Source organism: Diadema setosum, chromosome 15 (assembly GCF_964275005.1).
Source record: "Diadema setosum chromosome 15, eeDiaSeto1, whole genome shotgun sequence".
Lineage (NCBI taxonomy): Eukaryota > Metazoa > Echinodermata > Echinoidea > Diadematoida > Diadematidae > Diadema > Diadema setosum.
The window spans coordinates 17328597-17347946 of NC_092699.1; the positions used below are offsets into that span (position 1 = coordinate 17328597).

At 36.5% G+C, this 19350-nt stretch overlaps 1 protein-coding gene across 1 annotated transcript in view; it reads left to right on the plus strand.

Annotated features, from left to right (window-relative positions):
* The first annotated feature begins 3200 nt into the window (after window positions 1-3200).
* The window catches only part of LOC140238794 (histone-lysine N-methyltransferase MECOM-like), a 143507-nt gene continuing 127357 nt past the window's right edge, over window positions 3201-19350 (plus strand). Inside the window, exon 1 of the mRNA XM_072318691.1 lies at window positions 3201-3357. Coding sequence (XP_072174792.1) covers window positions 3201-3357 — 157 coding nt within the window. The remainder of the gene's footprint in view (window positions 3358-19350) is intronic.

Consider the following 19350-nt stretch of genomic DNA (forward strand, 5'->3'; position numbering starts at 1 on the left):
TGAAGAATGTCACTACAATGCTACTGCGAGGTACAGAAGTCAACAGCTTATTGCATTATTCAATTTGAGCGAAGTGCATTTGACACGGCTTAACTCGTGTCAAATGGCGCTGCTAACTGCAGATAATTGTCTTTGTAATTGCAGGTGAATTCCGGGACCAGCGTGGGTTCCGCTGTGCGTGTATTCGTCAACCTTTTCTTACGTTTGTTACTAACTTTGTTCTTCATTTGTTATTTATTGATTTATCTTCCTTTTCAAAGGGGGCTCCATTAAAATGGAGGCAAACATTGGGCAGAATCCAAACGCTTATCAACTGTGATGTCGAGGACATGAGACCAGTTTACTCCCCAAAGAAAACTCTTTGTCATCTTTTTCCCCGCCCTTTCAAAGATCGTACACGTATATGCATGCATTGATACAAGTAACTTTAAAAGATATTACAACACAAATCAATACATCTACAAAATATACATACAGTTATTCAGTTCTCTTTCAGTTGGTCCAAAAAAAAAATCAAAGTCACATGTAGATTAAATTAAAGAAAATTCACATCTCAACCTTCACCCCTCTGATTCATATTCTCTTGCTTTCCTTTGTTCTTTGACCTCTTTTGTAACATTATATACATTGTCTTCCAAGGACCTCTTTTATATATACATTGTCTTCCAAGGACAGCATGAAAGAAAGGCATATCAGAACAGAAAGATTTGTGTGACACCCCACCCATTTGTTCTCCAGAATGACGACAGCAATAACATCGATCATTTAACAAAGAATTAAACCAACTCAATTTATTCAGTTTTCCAGCTGAACAGGAGATAGAAATTACAGGTCTCGTAGGTATATGATATTATGTTGCCAACACGTATGCAAAGACATGCATACATACATACATACATACATATATATATATATATATATATATATATATATATACACACACACACACCAACACACACACATATATATGTATATATATATATATAAATATATATATATATATATATATATATATATATATATATATATATATATATATATAGTTGAGACAATGTAGATAACAGAAGATGTCGCATGAAACCGGCAGTGTTGTGAAGCTTTCGACCGTGAAGCTTCACAACACTGCCGGTTTCATGCGACATCTTCTGTTATCTACATTGTCTCAACTATGATTTCACTTAAGATGACAGAGGCGCGCGGTAGGAATATCAGCACCATCACACTATATATATATATATATATATATATATATATATATATATATATATATATATCACTATTATGAAGGTATATTTTTGAAGTTATGGTCAAAAGAAGCAAAAATTTTCTTATTATTCTCTTTATTTTTCTCGACCTTTGATAGCAAATATCTCCATTTGGCAAATATGGACTTATCGGATTTGCAAACAAACTCTTCATATATATATATATACATATACATATACACATACATACTGTATATATAGGTAAGTAGAATTTCATATAACTTTTCATATCTTTCCATGCTCTGCGAAACTGGCGGGAATCAAAGAACAAGTCGCGGGTGTAAAATGTGGAATTTATAAAAAAAAAGAAAGAACAGCAAAAAAAAAAAAAAAAGAGAAAGAGAGACATACAGGCAGACAGACAATACTTCCTTCATCAGTATGAGATATTGATGAAATCATTCCACGATTCTATTTGTTTCACTATATCTATATATATCTATAAAAAAAAAACCCAACTAATGTAAGAGGACATGGAGAGAAATCATACTTGTGAATTAGTGTATGGATATTTTTAGGTCATGTTTCTGCAAAACATTTGTGTAAACAATCGTAAGGTTGCTAGCTCGAACCTGAATGCCCGACTCCTTGTATACGACTGCCTTGATGTAAAAATTAATCATAGAGATATTTAGTAATAGTGACAACAATAATATAGTAATGATAATTATATTCAAAGTAATGGCAGTGATGGTGATGAAAAACACTAATGTTGATTCTACTATTTTTATCACTGCTCCTTATAGAGTTCATACTATACTATTTCAAATTAATGTAAATTGTTGATGATATCAATAATGATAACAATGAAACGTTACTGGCATTATTGTGGATGGATTTGTGTCGTGATACTGTACTCTTGTCATCACCACAAATATAATCATTATTCCAAGTGTTAACATATTAACCATTGTTCATCATAAAATCATGGAGTGATCTTTGAGTATTCATTTTTGCATAGAACTATCTTTCAGTGATTATCGCGATGAGTATTTGTTTTCTTGTAGCACTACTTTCTGCAATTATCGCAACTATGTACTCTGAACTGAAATTCATCACGAGAAACATGCTAAATCTAAATATTGCCGACATGAGCATGTCTTGGCATGAAGTAAAACGAAGAGAGAATAAACTGGTTTACACATGATTATTGCTGACTTTTTGGCACGGGCTCTTCATATCTGACTTTATTACAGATAGGTGAAACTAAATACTAACAGGGGTAAGGCGTCGCACCAACAACAGAAAATAAAACCCAAAAATGAACGTCATGAAAAATTTAGGGTAGGTGTAGTCATGAAGCGTGAAAAAAGCAAGACTTCCTCATTTCTCGTCGCTACAAAGTAGCTCTCCTCGTAGACAAAACACGTCTAGAAGGAGCCCATGGATCCAATTCGATGCTCTGTAAAAACCCATTGAGCCACTTTTGTGACTGCTGATTGGGGGGCCCCAAACGCATTTTCACGCCATCCATAAATGACCAATAATTCGCCAACCCCGGGGTGTCTGGGGGCTTTGTTACGGTAGTGCAAGAGACCAAGTGGAAAGTTCAAGTCATACGACCATTAAAATGGGCGACTAAAGATGAAGATGATTGTCCAAGATCGGGGGAAAAAGCTGATATTCGACGCCAAAACTGAAGATTAGTATACCACGACGAGGAGCCTCGGTGTGCGGAGAAACAGTTTAACCCCGCCTCTGGATTTGATTGGCGAAGAAACTCCGCAGACTGCGCAAGCGTACAGGTGGTTTATGCAAATTTGCCTTCTTGGCAATAAAGTTTACGATCGATTCAAAGCTTGGAGCGCACGAGGTGTCGGCTGTCTGCTGCCAGTCATTCACGTTGACTTGATTTGTATACGGTTCGATCCGCGAAGGAAAAACCGTGTGTTATCGGTGTTCCTGGAAAGCTGTGAAAACTTAGGAAGGGCCTGGATGAACGGGACCAAAGGTTGGGAATCTTCGGGACCACAGAACGCGGAGGAAAAATTGTCGGCGGCTGGACGTTTTGACTCATGTGGTTCGGACACAGTCAGGGATCCGAGAGTGATCATGCGATCCAAAGCTAAAGCGAGGAAATTAACAAACACAGGTGAGAAGAAGTTTGTGAAGCGGGTGTATGATACCCTACTCCCCTCTAATCCGTAGCCCGCTGGTGAAGGGTGATAATGTTTCGAGCGTCTGGATCACCGCTCGTTGGTGGTGCGTTATGTGACGCATCTGAAGTGTAGACACGAAACTTTGTTTTCTTTTAAGCACAACTGGAGTTTACAGTAGTCCTAGGAGTATTCTCTAATATCTTACCTTTATTTGTGCATGAAGTTTGTTTTTGTTGCCCCAAATCTGTGTCAGTGATCCGCAAGAATGTAGAAATGTTTTGTCAGCGAGGATTTCTCGCTCCAAGGTCATTGAGCCATCATATCCAGGCCGTTGCTCCCCCGTGCTTGTTTAACCAAGCACCGGTACTGCGCGCCAGTTCCACTGTATGAGATGACGTTTTATCACTTCGAAAACTCATGGTAGTGTAGTACTGTTGTTACACGGGTCTTGAATGTGAACCAAGACAAGTGTTGCACTATCACGTTTGAACACTGGCAGTTCTGAGGATTAGGACATGGAAATAAGTGACTTTCTTCTTTGCAATGATGCTACAAATGTCCTGAAATCATGGGCTGAGTTAGATAAGTGAAGTATAGAGGTCCTGATATATTTCTTTATCTTCAATTATCTGGTTTTCATTTTATTCTTTTGAAAATCTTAAGGCTCAAAATGCTTTTTTAAAAATATTTTTTTACAGGGTTAAAATGAATTGAAGCCACTGCTTATCAAAACTTGAAGAATACTTTAGTACACAGAGATGCTGTTGTGTTCTCCGTAGTTTGAAATTATATATCATGTTCTGAGTTATATTTCTTTACCTCTATGGTAAGGGTGATGAATGTTGATAACAAAAGATGTATTACAGTGGGAAATATCAATATGCCTATTCTGATTAATATACATAAATGAAATAGTGCTGTTAAAACAAAGTCCAAAAAGGATTGGCAAGATTTTTACCATAATGATAAGGCCATTTTTTTTTTCAATTTTGAGAGCTATTGAGAGATTTTCCATCATGCTCTCACCTAGTAGAGTTACATGACTTGAGTACATCCTTATCTCTGCCTCCTACTCACCAGCCTGTGATAAAAGTCTTATGGCACTGTGGAACACAGCTGAAAGGGGTCACCACTCCACTGGCCATTTTGTGTAGTGCCATAGGCATTATTAGTTTGATGTATGACATTAATTGCAGTTATTAGATATTGCATTCAACCTTTAAATAATTTTACATCAGATCACATGAAATAAAAAAAAAGGATTGTTATTGTAATTAATTAGGATATTCTCAGTTTTGCATTTTGTGGATTTTATTAGTCATTCTCTATAGCTATCATTTCTCATAGAAGGGGTTATCATGAGTCTCGGTTCAGAAAGTTTGTCAAAGGACAAACGTGGCTGAATTACCATAAACTATCTTTATACATTTTAGCTCATGTTTCTTTAGTATATTGTGTCATTTGTTGAAATCAAGTATCAGTAGACTTTGCATAGTATCTTCACCAAATCTGCATATTGAAATAGTCTCAGTTACTCTGATTACCTACTGATGAAATAATATAGACATCCCTTTTGTTCAAGGATTTAGATGTGGTGATGGTATTTATAGGTTTGCTACACTATTTAACAGTAAATTTTTCTGGTATTGTTTCATTTCAGCTTGATTTCTTTTATTCATTTTTAAAAATCTATTCCTTTTTTGTATTCTGTTATTTTTAAAAATTCTCTTTCTCTAGAGAGAGAAAAACCCTAAGTTTGGTAGATGACCCTGAGTGTCTGGTCATTCAGTGGCCATTCCAGACCATTATTGTGCAACCAGAGCAGGGACTGATGTCCAAGGCAAAAAGAATTTTAGCTGATGCAGTTCAGATTTAAAGCTATGGTATTAAACAGGCATACTTCAAGGGGATTGGGGAAGATAAACCATTGAAAGTTTATTTTCTTTTTATCTTTTCACAGTCACATCGAAGGATGTAATACCTGTTTGGTGTGTGTAGACTGAAAAGTGAGATAATTGAATTTGATTGACCATGGAATTTATGACACATCGTCCCTGTTCAAAACATTTATGTGTACTAATCATACTACACAGCACTCTTTGTATGGGAGATTTCTTCCTTGTTTTGAAGTTGTTTGCTTAATTTAGCTCATCAAGAAAATCAAGAATATACAAAAAGCATTTGAGCACATAACCATTTAGGAGAAATGGCATATAATGTAATCAAAATTGATAGATGCTAATGCAACCGCAGTTGAGCATTATTTGTAGTCTCTTTTTCCACAAGGTAAATACCTGAGTGAAGAACCTGAGTAATATTTTGATAAGGACTCTAGGATATACAGCATATTTTGTATGCGCTATATTTTGTATTTTTCTTTGTATTCACTGGCAGAACTAATAGCTGCAATCATCATTTTAAACTTATAAGTTAAATTGGCCATTGAACCAACTACTGTGAGGCTGTTAAAGTGGAATGAAACAAATGTTGAATAAACATTCATTTGTATCCTTAGCAAGGCATATCAAGGCAGCTGTCTAAATGTTTAATCTTCTCCAAACACTTTATTTACTTGCCCCTATCAAAGGGATTCCATGAAATTTATATGATTCGAAACAAAATGTAGGCATTGCAATTTCTGGAATTTGTATTCATCAGTGACTATTCTGTGTTGGGTGTTGGTGGAATTCCATCATGGTCATGATCAAATATAGCCACGATTCAAACAGGGGTACTACTTGTTTCTGATATTTGAACACTGGTAGGGAGACACGGCGTGATCACCCCCCCCCCCCCCCTTACCTTATAGACAGCATGGAAGCTTACCTGTGTCAATAGACATTGGTATTGTGGAAGGAATATTGGATGACAAACAAAAAAAAATGCCATGTATTGTCAGGGAAGAAGTAAATTATTTGAGATATTATGTGCAAAGTCGTGCCTCTGTGTGAGGTGTAGTATTTCAAGATGCGCACGTAGAGCATCTGTAATTGACGTGATAAATAGATATCTTACTAGCATAATGCATGACAAAGATTTCTCCTCTTTTTTAGCAGAGAAAAAAACAGCTTTGGACAGTAGGCTTATATCTTAATTGCACATGGTCATGTTGTTGTTGTTTATAAAAAAAAAAACCCATGGGACAATATTGAAAATAACTTGCCCCAGCTAGTACTGATATCAATTCAAACAGTGATATAACCAGATCAAAAAAATTATTATTATTTTTGCCTTTTGGCTAATAAAATGCCTCCATGAGGGAGCTCATAATGACATTTATCTCTATCCCATACTGAAGTCTATAAGAAAAGAAGAAGTAGAAAAGAAAAGCCTCTACATTAGAGCTCATAAAATGCCTAGATGAATAACCAGTCATGTTGCAAAAAGTAGTTATGGACAATTTGATTTCAAAAGAGGTAGGTATTCACTAGGATTATGTACGTTATTGGCAAATTGTGCTGCTGTCACACACACATACAGGTATTGTGATATTGAGTTGAATAGACAATTGGAATGCATCCATTATTTTTTTTTCTCTCCAAGAAATACATGTTGAAATGATGGTGATTACTTTATTACCATATATTTAAGTGCTTAGTCCATCCAGAAAAAAAGCCCAAACAAAGACCCACATGGGACAGCATTGCATTAATTAGCACTCTGCTGTATAGAAAGTCCAGAGAAGAGAGATTTGTGGATATGCTTATATTTAAATGAATGAGAAGTATATATTGCAAGATATGCAAATACGTAAGCCTATATTTTATGCTACATAAAATAATCACAGAGAATGGGAAGGGTAAGAGAGGAAGAGAACAAGATAAAAAAAGAGATAGGGCCTATATTACTGCATTTCTATATGTTTGTGTTGAATATATGCCATGCCTGGTGAGATATAGGAATAGACTAGTGGCACATATAAATCTCTTCCACCGATGGATGTACTCACCTCACATCCGCACTTGCGTCCAAAATGTCAACTGTTTGTATCTGAGCAATTTATCTCTTTTTGTTGAGTGATTAGGAGAGATATATCATCTGCAATATTTACTGTGCTGATGGTGAGGCATACCCAAAGTATGCCTTGAATGACATTGGTAGGTCATCAACGCCATGTGTCTTGGATTGATGCATGTCCCTTTATTAAAGAGTACATTGCTAAAAAAAATAGAACTTATTGCTAGAAAGCACATCGCAGAAAAAGCACATTGCTAAAAAGCATGTTGCTAAAAAGCACTTTGCGGAAAAGCAAACCTCAACACATGCACACTGTGCACACATTAATGCATACATTTGTAGACACCTACCATATTTTTTTTTCTTCTGAAACTTCCATCAAGAATGAGCAAAGACCATATACTGTAAAACGAGGAATGTTCGCGTGCATTTTAATTTTGCGAGCGCCAAGATTCGCGAAATTAAAATGCACGCTAAAGTTCTTGTCTACACTATATGCATTGAATGCCAGTGGCAATTCGCAAAAATTTCATGCCACGAAAAAGGCTGTCGGCTCCAATTCATGAAAATTTCATGCTGCAAATATATCATGTTTTACATTATGCAAATGCACATTCATATGCAACATACAAGAACTGATGTGGCATTATTATGTTGTTTGTTACGATTCCCTAAAAGAATGACCACTGCATTCCAGATCAGAACTGCTGAACAACAAAGTTGAAAAGCCCCTGTGAGAGTTCCTGGTATCTTTGGAAATATGACAGCAGGCTCCCTCCCCTCTACCCATCAGTTTTTATGTTTTCAAGTGTCTTCTTCTTGAAAAGATTGGGGATGGTAGTTTGGGAGGGGGGTGCAAGATTCAGACACCTGTGAGATGACAGTTATTGTCACTACGGAGGTCCCTCACCGACTGGCATTTGACACGACATGTAATGAACCCCGGGTGCAAAATGAGATCATCTGCCAACTGTTCATCTCCGCGAAGGGTCAGAGGTCAAGAACAGATTATCGGGAGAGAAGTGCCCTTTTTTTTTTGCTATTTTCCATTGGAATTTGTCTCTCTTTTTCTGGGAAATTTATCATATTGGAAAGTGCAAGGATCTTTACACAAGTAAGTAAATCAAAGTCCATCTTCCCAAGGAGGTATACTCCTCTGTCTTCGAAACAGATGTGGATGGTGTATAAGGCATTTGTAAGTTGAAGCATTACTTTGCTTGTAATGTAATGGAAGGAATTGACTTTTCCTTGTAACATCTACAGAGAAAATGGTGTTTCCATTCCAATCATTACCTCCTCCCCCCCCCAAAAAAAAAATAAATTGTTTCTGATATTATGCTTATATGATAGGATGTACATGTAGTTTATAGTGGAGTTATTGGAATAAGGGCCAAAACAACCTCCAGAAGGAAGTATGTGAAACCCCTAACTGAAATTCAGGTTGAGTATTTATTTGAAGTATTGTTTCTCGTATAATTAATTTCGAGGAAGTTTACTTTCTGTTGCTGTGTCAGATATATTACTTTCACAATGACTAAGCAGCATAATTTTTGCAGATATTTGTATGCATGTGTAAAGATGTGAGTCATATGATATGTCATGAAAATAAGAGTTTCTTTCATCTTAGAAAACAAAAACCACAAGCAGAAATTTCAAATGTATGATGTATTATTTCTTCTCTGTAGTCAATTGTAGATGATAAATTTGAAGAGTTTGTTTGCAAAAACCGATAAGTCCATTTTTGAAGATTTTGAAGTACGGTCTCTGTCATAAAGTACAAAATAATACCTTTTAAATGATATATTGGTTACTACATGTATATAAAGGTACATTTTTAAAGTTATGGTCAAAAGAAGCAAAAAATTTCTTATTATTCTCTTTATTTTTCTTGACCTTTGATCGCAAATATCTCCATTTGACAAATATGGACTTATCGGTTTTTGCAAACAAACTCTTCATTTCTATTATGCAGCAAAAATCTGACAGCACTTTATGAACGTATCAAAGTAGGATCGCTTATAGGGCCTAATGAATATGTTGCCTTGCATCCAAAATGTCCATGATAACAGTGTAACTGAAGACTGTTTCACAGTCTCAAAGAAGGTACTTGAGAGATCACCTGTGAATAAATGTGCTCAGTAATGTTGATGGCCACTATATGATTAGGGAGGTGGAAGTTCCACCTCCCTGATATGACGTAGAATAGTGCCACGTGTTTAGAAGTCATTAAACAATTAGATTTTAAAAATTTGGCTTTGCTTCGGCTAGTTATTATGACACATTCTTTTATATCTTTAGCCAAAACTGAAACTCTGTTAAGTGCTTCTGGATATATAGTTTCTTACAAGGAAGCATAATGTTCCATTTCAATGATAAATAAATGTGAGTAATGCCACTTTTTTTACAGAAAAATAAACAAACAAACAATAGCAATAAAACATCCTGGTTGTGGACTTTGCACAGCCATTAATTTCTATCAAGTAGGCCTACTCGACAACTCTCTTTACAGTTTTACTGGCAGTACACAACATCATGCTGTACAAGCAAATGACAGATTTTTACACTTGTATATTTAGAACAAGTGCAGCTTGCATTAAAAGTACAAGTGGAATTGCACAATAGCACTTTTTTTTTGGCAAGAAAACTGGGTCTGTGAAGTGGCCAGAAACGAGCAGTTATTCTTTTTCAACAATTCCGGGTGGACAGGGTTTGTATGTGAAAAATTCAAGCTATGAATAACTTGTGATGTTGACATGTGGGGAAGCGGCAGGCACACGCAGCAACACACTGCCTGTCGCACTGCCCGAGAGTATGGGCCGATGCGCCTGCGCCAATAGCCTGAGAAGCACTGGGGGATTTGGGGGAAGAACCATGGCAAGGAAAGGGGGAGCCTGCCGACATTTAGTACTTCAAACTGTCAACGAACGAGCTTCTCCCGTGTTTGCTGAGAAAACATGACACACAGGGACCAGTCAGAGATTAGGACAAAAGACTGGAGACCTAGTTAGCAGGCCTAAATACCCAGCGAATCACCTGTCTCTGTTTTGTCTCTTTCCTGAGAGATGCCCCTACCAGAGCTTCCCCACCACTTGGCTGCCAGCAGCACCCTCCAACCGTTGCAAGCAGCTGACTTCTTAACTTAACCTCCGCTGAGTACCTCACACCCATGGCACAAAGAAAACTTGCTGTTTTTCTAAGTCTTGATGAATAGAGACACAAAGATTACACAGTGCTTGTTATTTAATCCCCAGAGTCCCAGTCTGACACAGGTCATCATTATGTGGGATGCTGCCACAGAGAAAACATGCAAAGATTTATGTATTTAAAAAAAAAAAAAAAACCTTTGCTACTAGAGCAGCATCATCATATAAGTTGAGAAATCTACCTCATGTTGAATAATGTCAAAAAGGTAACATTGCATTGGATAAACCAGAATGTTGCAAATTAATTCTTTGTGTACCACGGCATGCACCCTGTGTGCATCATTATTCTGAGACTGCAAAGCAGGATTGCTCTGGGAAAATTCTGGTTTTTTTTTTAAAGCCATGTAACTTTTTAAAGACATAGAAATGCAGTATAGCAAAGTTGTAAAGAAAATTTGTAGGCTTTTCTATGATGTACATAAATGTGAGGAATGAAATTGCTCATGACACTCTCAAAGTAAACATGGCATCTTGCGATTTATCGATCGCTTTGCTTGCTTGTTGTTGTGTGTTTGAGCAAAATATGCGAAGTTGGCAAGCCGTCATCTGAGTTGGGTGTGCGAACATGGCACCCAAAGAGTTAACTTACACAAGCCTGTCAGTAAAAGGTATTCTTGATACTTCATTATATCATCACTCACATCAGAATGATTAGAAATTAGGTTTCTGCAGCAGTCTTTCAAAAGGATTTTTTTTTTTTCAAATGAACTGAGTACTTCTATACTACTACTAGTTGCTACAGGTATGTATTACTCTTCCAGTCTACCCGTGGACAGTGTATGTTAGACTACCTTTTGAAATTGAGATGGTCCCGGCATTGACATTTTTCTGATATTGATCACATTTTCATTAGTTCGATGAAATGCTTTCATTAAAAATACCTCCTATATTAAAACAAATTCTTTGAAGAGACAGCATACTTTGACTGTGTCACTGGTTTTAAAGAAAATCTCTGAACACCTCTTGTATGATTTTATCATGGTTAGGTCTGATTTGAAGGGATAGAATCATAAGATCTTTGTATATACTGAAAATGTAGCAGATGAGGGATGTTACCTTGTTTTTCAGATTTCAATTTTCACTTTATAGGGGTGGGGATGGGGGATGAACCCCTGTAATCAATGGAAGTCTACCAACTCAGTACTATGCATGTCAATCCATTATGTTGTTTTAATGAGTATAACTATTTCCTGTTTCTGAACCAATAAAGAGGCATTGTTATTAAAGTTTTGTGGAGATGCCGTCGCACATAGATTACATGGTGATCAACCTGCACATAACTATTTCTGCTGCAGTTGAGGTGAGTTGAACTGAGCAACTGTACTTGAAAAATAGTAGGCAGTTCAGAGGGGAGCTTTCCTCTCCTCTCTTCTTTTTTTTTTATATGGCATGACAGGAAAAAAAAATATAAAGGCAGTCATTTCTACATACTGTATGCTCTTCTGTATTCCGTTTCATATGTAAGGCACTCTCCATGCTGAGCTGGCTGATTAAGTGGGCATTGGCTGGTGTTTAACGACTGTTGCTGGGCCGTGGCCTCCGATGCCCCTGGCGAGAAAGCCGAGGAAGGAAGAAGAGGGGAAGGGAAAGAGAGAGAAAAAAAAATGAGCAAGATTTTTTGTTGGAGAAAAGAAGCATCAAGGGAAAACTAAGGTGGCTGGGGAGAGGGGAAATCGGCATTGAGTAAAGTTTAGGCACTTAGCACAAGAACTAGTTTATCTTGTGCTCTTCATCTTCTGCCCCTCCTTTGCATAGGAAGGAAAGAAAGAGAAAGAACCCGATCAGCTGTGTTTTCAGCGAGTGAAGGATGGGGGGACGATTGTTCGGCATTCATATATGAATCATCACATTCTACGATACAGAGCTCCATTTTGTGGCCGTGGTATAACCCAGCCTCACAATCGCGGCATGAAAAAGTAAAATAGACAAATTAATCTCGCTTTGAAAATCTTTGATGCGGTGCACAATGGCATCTTCCTGTTTTTCTGGTGCTGCTGCACTATCTCGCGGCTATCTCCCACCTTTTGATGTCATAATGTGGCTATCAAAAAGGGACAAAGCCTGAACTGAAAAGGCAACCAAGTGTTCCATCTCAATCTATTCATGAATAATTCTACCAGTCATTGGTATTTGCCTTTGCACTCCAGCAAAGAAATTACCTGTGAACTAAAGGCCCGGCACACCTTTTTTCTCTCTTCGGAACATTACACACACCATACAGGAAGTATGTACAGTGGGTACCATCTATCTGTTCTTTCTGGTCACAGCTCATTCCTATTCTTTCATAGAGCTAAAACTGATAAGCTTTTGCTTAAAATCTTCATACAAATTTACTCTGACTTTCAATAAATTACTTGCCGGGCAGTGCCCCAGAGAGCCAGTGTATATAATCTGTTGCCAGATTTGATCTTCCTCCCTTCAAATAATCTGTTTCATTGCCCTAAACCCAAGGTAGCCAAAGATTTCCTCCTTAGCTGTTGTCTTTCTCATTCATGTGGATGTCAGCACAAAGGATCGAAGATAGCAACCTCTTTTCAATGCACAGATTCCTCCCACTTAATAGTTTAGGCAAATATAAACACTAGGCTTAAACCACCTATCCATTTTGTCTCTTCCTGTCTTCGATTTAGGGTGGTGGTGTATGTTAAGAAAGTAAAGTAGTCCTTCTGGATTCAGTCCCCTTGTGGGCTGCCTAACAGGGGTCCAGAATTGGACCCAGTGAAAACAGACAAGACAGTTGTTTGTTCTAGAGCACAATAGACACTATCTGCACTGTTTCTTCGGCACTTTGACTTCAGAAGTGGATGTGTTTACTCCTAGCCGCTTCCTCACCAATACTGAAATGAAGGCGTTTTCTCCTCTTAACTTTTTTCTTCTTTACTGGAGTGTTTGATCTGTGGAAGATGCAGAGTCACCAAGTCATGACAAGAGTGTATGTCTGTAAGCAGACATTTTAGCCACAAGAGTACCTTTGGGTATTATTCACAAGGAATGTGGAAGATGATGGCTTAATGATTTTTTTTTTTTTTTGGGGGGGGGGGATGGGGGAGGAGTCTCACCCTAGAATGAGGCAGAGAGGAATTGAAACAGGTAGAAGAAGAGGTGCTGGTAGAAGAAGAAGGGTTAGTGATGGGAGGCAGAAGAGAGAGAGAGATAGAGCTGGTGACACCCACATTCTTTCTTGGTTCATCTTAAATAGCCACTAAGAGACAAACCAACAGTAAAGTGAAAGTAAAGACATGAAAGAAAAGAGTTTAGATTGGCATTTGGTGCAAACACTTCTTTGATTCTTTCCCCTGTTATGTGATGGTATCCTAGAAACAAGGAGATGAGACAGGAACTTAATGAAAAAAAAATTTTGATCTGTGATGGAGTTTAAAAAAGGCTCACATGTGTTTTGCTAAAGATTTTTGGTACATAAAACTTTGAATGACAAATCCCAGTCGCATGTAATATCTTACACACTAATCATTTAAGCTCTGTCGCCAAGTACCTAATAACATCACATCACATTACATTTTTTTTGATGATATGACAACACCTTCAATAAGAAGTAAACCTGCATTGAAATGTCTTTCTTCATCTTCTACATACATGTAGTTTAACACTAAACAAAGTGGTAAATCCTGTTGTTCTCTCAACATAATTGCATACAGAGAGCAAATCATTATTAGTTGCTCTCTTGTAGTAACCTATCTGATGTTCGGAGTAATTTGGTTTTGTCTAGAAAAGTCATTCAAACATGTGTTTTGCATATTTGGTTAGAAATGTGTGTGACTGATGAAGGAAAAGCATTACAATCATTCATCCATATACTGAGACGACATTGTAAAGGTCTGTTTGATTAACCTATTGCTTCTTCTGAAAGGATATCTTGTGAAGTTGTTTGTTCTGTATTTCTGTAGCTGTGTTTAGTATACTTAGTGGTTGATCTAGTGCACCGAACTGGTAAGGTACTGCAGAAAGTTACTGAGATATTTAGTAGGGTTTCTTGCAAGGTAGCTGAAGTTCTCCTCTATTGCATAAGTGGTCTGCAACCTGATCTTGTTTGCTGCCCTCTTGTGATGAAACTAAAGCTGGATGCATAATTAAAAGGGGGGCTTTGTCTTTGCAAGAGAGCCTGTTCTTTGATGATGCATCTCAAATGATTGATGCCAGGACCCAGATAATGCATCTATTGTTAGATGCTGGTTGATTTGGCATTGTTTTGATTTGTAAGCCATTGGTGTGGCATACTTTTCCACCGGGAATATATGGACATATCACATTTTATTTTGTGTGGACAATGTCAGACACTTGAAGAGTTTGTTTGCAAAAACCGATAAGTCCATATTTGCCAAATGGAGATATTTGCGATTAAAGGTCAAGAAAAATAAAGAGAATAGTAAGAAAATTTTTGCTTCTTTTGACCATAACTTCAAAAATATACCTTTATATGTAGTGACCAATATATAATTTAAAAGGTATTATTTTGTACTTTATGACAGAGATCGTACTTCAAAATCTTCAAAAATGGACTTATTGTTTTTTGCAAACAAACCCTTCACTTGTTTCTTTCACTTTGGTCCTTCCTGATTGGTACACATGGTGCATGTGTTGCTCTAGAGGAATGATGTTAAAACATGTTGTCACTAATATCTCTATATGGACTGTTCTGTTGCATTTGGCACATTTTGTATAAGATATGGTTGAGTTTGTAGTGCCATCTACAGATGGAATAGTTCAAGTAATATGAGTGATAAATATGTTCTTTTGAATTTGACATCTATCTTTGAAATAACATATTTCATTTCTTTAATGACTTGAATGTTGTCATCTAAACCAGTATTATCAATCTTATCCATGATATAGGAGCTATATAATGCATTGCATAGTGACATAGTATGTCTTTACCTTTAGGCAGATGAACAGCATTTATTTGTTCTTCCTTGCTCCTGTGATCTTTCTTCCAAACAAACACTGAGGTGGGACAAAAGATGTGTTGTGCAACTCCATATTCACTTCAGTGTGCATCCCATGATATCATTTGCTCCTTTGTGTATCTTAACTTATTTGAAGTTACATATGTACCTTATTCTTTTTCTAATCCTGTTCCTATGGGCATATAGTACTTAAAAACACAACTGTTCTATCCTCTTCTGAGAAGTGTTGCTATAGTTTTTAATGAATATAAAAATGCAATACATAACTACACCATTTACTTAAAGGCATAATTTACCATTTCCGGATGAAACAAAAACCCAGCATGAGTGCTTTGAAATAGTTCTAAAATGTGATTTAGGGATAGAAACAACCACTGTAAAAATTTGAATTGGTGAAATCGATGTTAAGTATTGTTAAATATATAAAATGTGAACAATAGTTATAATAAAAATGCTGCCAGACTAAACCATCTACAGTTACAGTTTATTGAAAAAAATACAGATATCTCCTTATATTTTCAGCTTTATCACGAAAATTTTGTGTGATATACCGGTAATGGTTTTGTGGTACAACAGACCTACACATTCGCATTAACTGTCATATCTTGAAAAAAATTTAAATCACTGTTGCCAAAGGTAAGTAGGACCTTTAAGACCAGCATACCCAGTTTGAAACAGATAAAGACAGTCAATGCCTTTCTTAAAGAAAAAAAAAAATCCAAAGTATGATTTTCCAGTGTAGGATGAAAAGAGATCAAAGTATGTGCTATCTAATCAAAACATGTACTGTAAGAATGATTCATGTTGCGGTGCTGATATGGGTTGATCATAATCTACTCATTTAGCTTGTGCAGACAAACTGTAAAGAATGCTCAAACAGTGTTTTGCTTTGTCAAGATCCTGGTATTGACATACTGGAGATATCTCCTCTGGTATTTGGCAAACAAAATACCAATTTGAGTCGTGATCATTGTGGGATTTCTTACCTTCAATCAGATATAAATTCTGACGAAACCAGCTCAAAACATCACAGGACAGTATGCAGCATTCTCAATTTCTAGTCAGATTGAAGAAATGTTGAAAGTGCAGAAAAATTACTCTTTTTTTTTTGATGATTGATAATGCCTCTATGTTTTGTCTCAGTATATAACTGAACATATATTTTTTTTTTCAAATATCTTTTACAGACATCTTTGAGAGGAGTCTTGATGCCACGTTAAACTGTAAAGTTTCATTATATCAAAGGGTTTAATGAGTTTCAATCTAGGACTCTTCAAATTCATATTTGTAACTGTCAACATTTCCTCTACTTCACCAGGCCAAGTCAAAACATTAGATGCAGAAAAACAAACATAAGTGCAAATATTTGCAAATCAAAATTAAACTTCATTACTCTGACAAAGTATTATAATTGATATGAGAAGTGAACATCAAACATAATAGTGTTAACCACATATAGCTTCCTGTTGCTGATGTATGAGTTAACCCATTGAGGACGAGTCCCGAGTATACTCGGGCAAGTGTCTATGGGAAATGCGTGTTGTAGCAAAATCAAACCGTCTTCAACGGGTTAAGGGGAATGAACCTACTTGTGACATAGGATTCAATGTATGGTTCCATGTTGGCCTAAGTAATGCTCAAATGTTGCTGTGAAAAATATTATGTTATATATCACCTGATTGCTGGAACTCTAGTGGCAATTTTCGATTTACAGACTTATGTAAATTTGATACTTAAAAAAACACAGAAATGTATAAAAAACAGTTTATAAAAAGTATTTAAAACAGTTTATAAGGAAGCAGTAGGCCCATATATTTACTCATAATATCATTCATTAATTTAAATTTCGCTGTTGTTATGAACAAGGTGACATGATAGATGATGGTAAGTGTGAGTACAAAAGGTGATGCTTACACAGACCAGTTTTGTGTGTCTAAAATGATATGCCAACACATGATTTTAACATATATGTGATTCAGACAAACAGAATGATAGAAATCAAACCAAGAATAAAGTTGTTTCTGTGTTTGATGAGGTGCATATATTTTTCCCCCCTACAAATAAGTCCTTTCAGTTTCAACTGCATACAGATTATAAATGCTGAGGATGTCATAATTTTACAATTCTCTTATGAAAAAATGAAATATATCTTCAGTTGATGATTTAGAAAGCCAAGTCATATATCGCTATAAAAATATATCAGTTCCGAGTTATTACAACTCTACACTAAATCAGTGTGAAGGATTTTTTTCAAGCTGTGAGCAGCTTAATGGGGAACTTTACTGATGCTAATGACATAGCACTTGGTTATGTGTTTGTGAGCAACAAAATATTGTTTTGCAAAACAGGTGTAACTTGCAAGTAAATAATCATCTCTCTTATTCTATGTTTGAGTTTAATAAAGCTTTTATATTCTTTCATATTTTAGTTTTCTGTATTGATCAAAATCAGCTTGAACACAAGTTTGAGTTCCACTTCATATTCAATCAGCTCTTCTTATTGTTAATTTGACAACATACCCAGCTGTATACATTGTGATGCAGCATTTTGGCTTCCAACCCTTTTTAAGCTAAGGTAAGGTAAGAAACCGCTAGTGTTTTTATTGTACCAGGCTGATCCATGCATATAATTTCTCTATCCTTTTTTTTTTTGGTGGCCATTGTCAAACATAATCTATTTTCCATCACAGCTTTCATAGCATCCCATGACTTATGATTGATCATTTGTTATGTATGAGCTTTATGCTTGGTATCAGTGATGTTTGATTGCGCATAGAATTTTATGCAACAGGACCTGTCTTTGTGATATATGAGAGAGGAAATACTCATGTTTGGTTTGTGTCATAAAATTGATGAACTCAAATTTATCCCTAATTTGCAGAGTTTGAGATAGTAAACATTGGCGATATTGTGATGTGTGAATCGAGGAAATGACATTGTCTAGTTTCAGTCCCACATATGCCCATCTGTGTTGACACAATGTTGAGCATCCAGGTTTATGAGCTATCCAATGATACACAAAATGACTGTGGAATAGTTGTAAAAGCATTAAAAGCACGATAATTATTCATTCTAGAAAATGGTGGAATATTATTAACACTAATGATTCCCTATTCAAGCACTAAATATAATCTTTTTTCTAAATATAATCTTTTTTACCCCTGATAATTATGTTTCCAAATATTTTCGAAACTAATGTTCTGTAATATCATTGCAGGTGATATGTCATACATACAATAGCTCTTGTACTTTCTTTAGCAGCTGAAACCATAAAGAAATGGAAATGCACTTGACCTGAATTGGAAGGGTTAATTCTTGGCATGGTAGATTTAGCTGCCCAGATTGGGTTACAATGTCTCTCCCTACCCTCCAGGCCTTGTGCCTATCACCGCACTGAGCAAATTCATTACCAGAGTGCAAATATTGAGCTGATTTGCTGGTAATTGTATGACCCAACTTCTTCTTCACCATGAATGAGAATACCACCCCTAAAAAGGAGAGAGAGAGAAAAAATAATGTGTGGAAAATATGAAGAACAGTCATCTTCCAAGAGAAGTGGAGAGGGAGATAAAAAGAGAGAGAAGGAACATGATTATCATCTCAAGAACAGATCCTGTGCCATTCCTTTCAGCTTACGCAGTGTTAAATTAGTCCACGGTTGACGCCAATCATCGCTGCCGGGATATTGGGGATGATGTTCAGGTTCGACTGTTCTCCCCCACTCGAGAAAATCTAGACTGATAAGTTAATATCATGCCTGTTATCTGCCTAATCAATCAAATTGTTTGTATTTATCTGATATTTGTAATCTCATCATTCACTCGGGGTCAAAGACGGAGACGAGGGTAAAGCTGCGAAATGAAAGGAAGGGAAGAGAAGAGAGAGGGGATGACTTTACGTTGTCA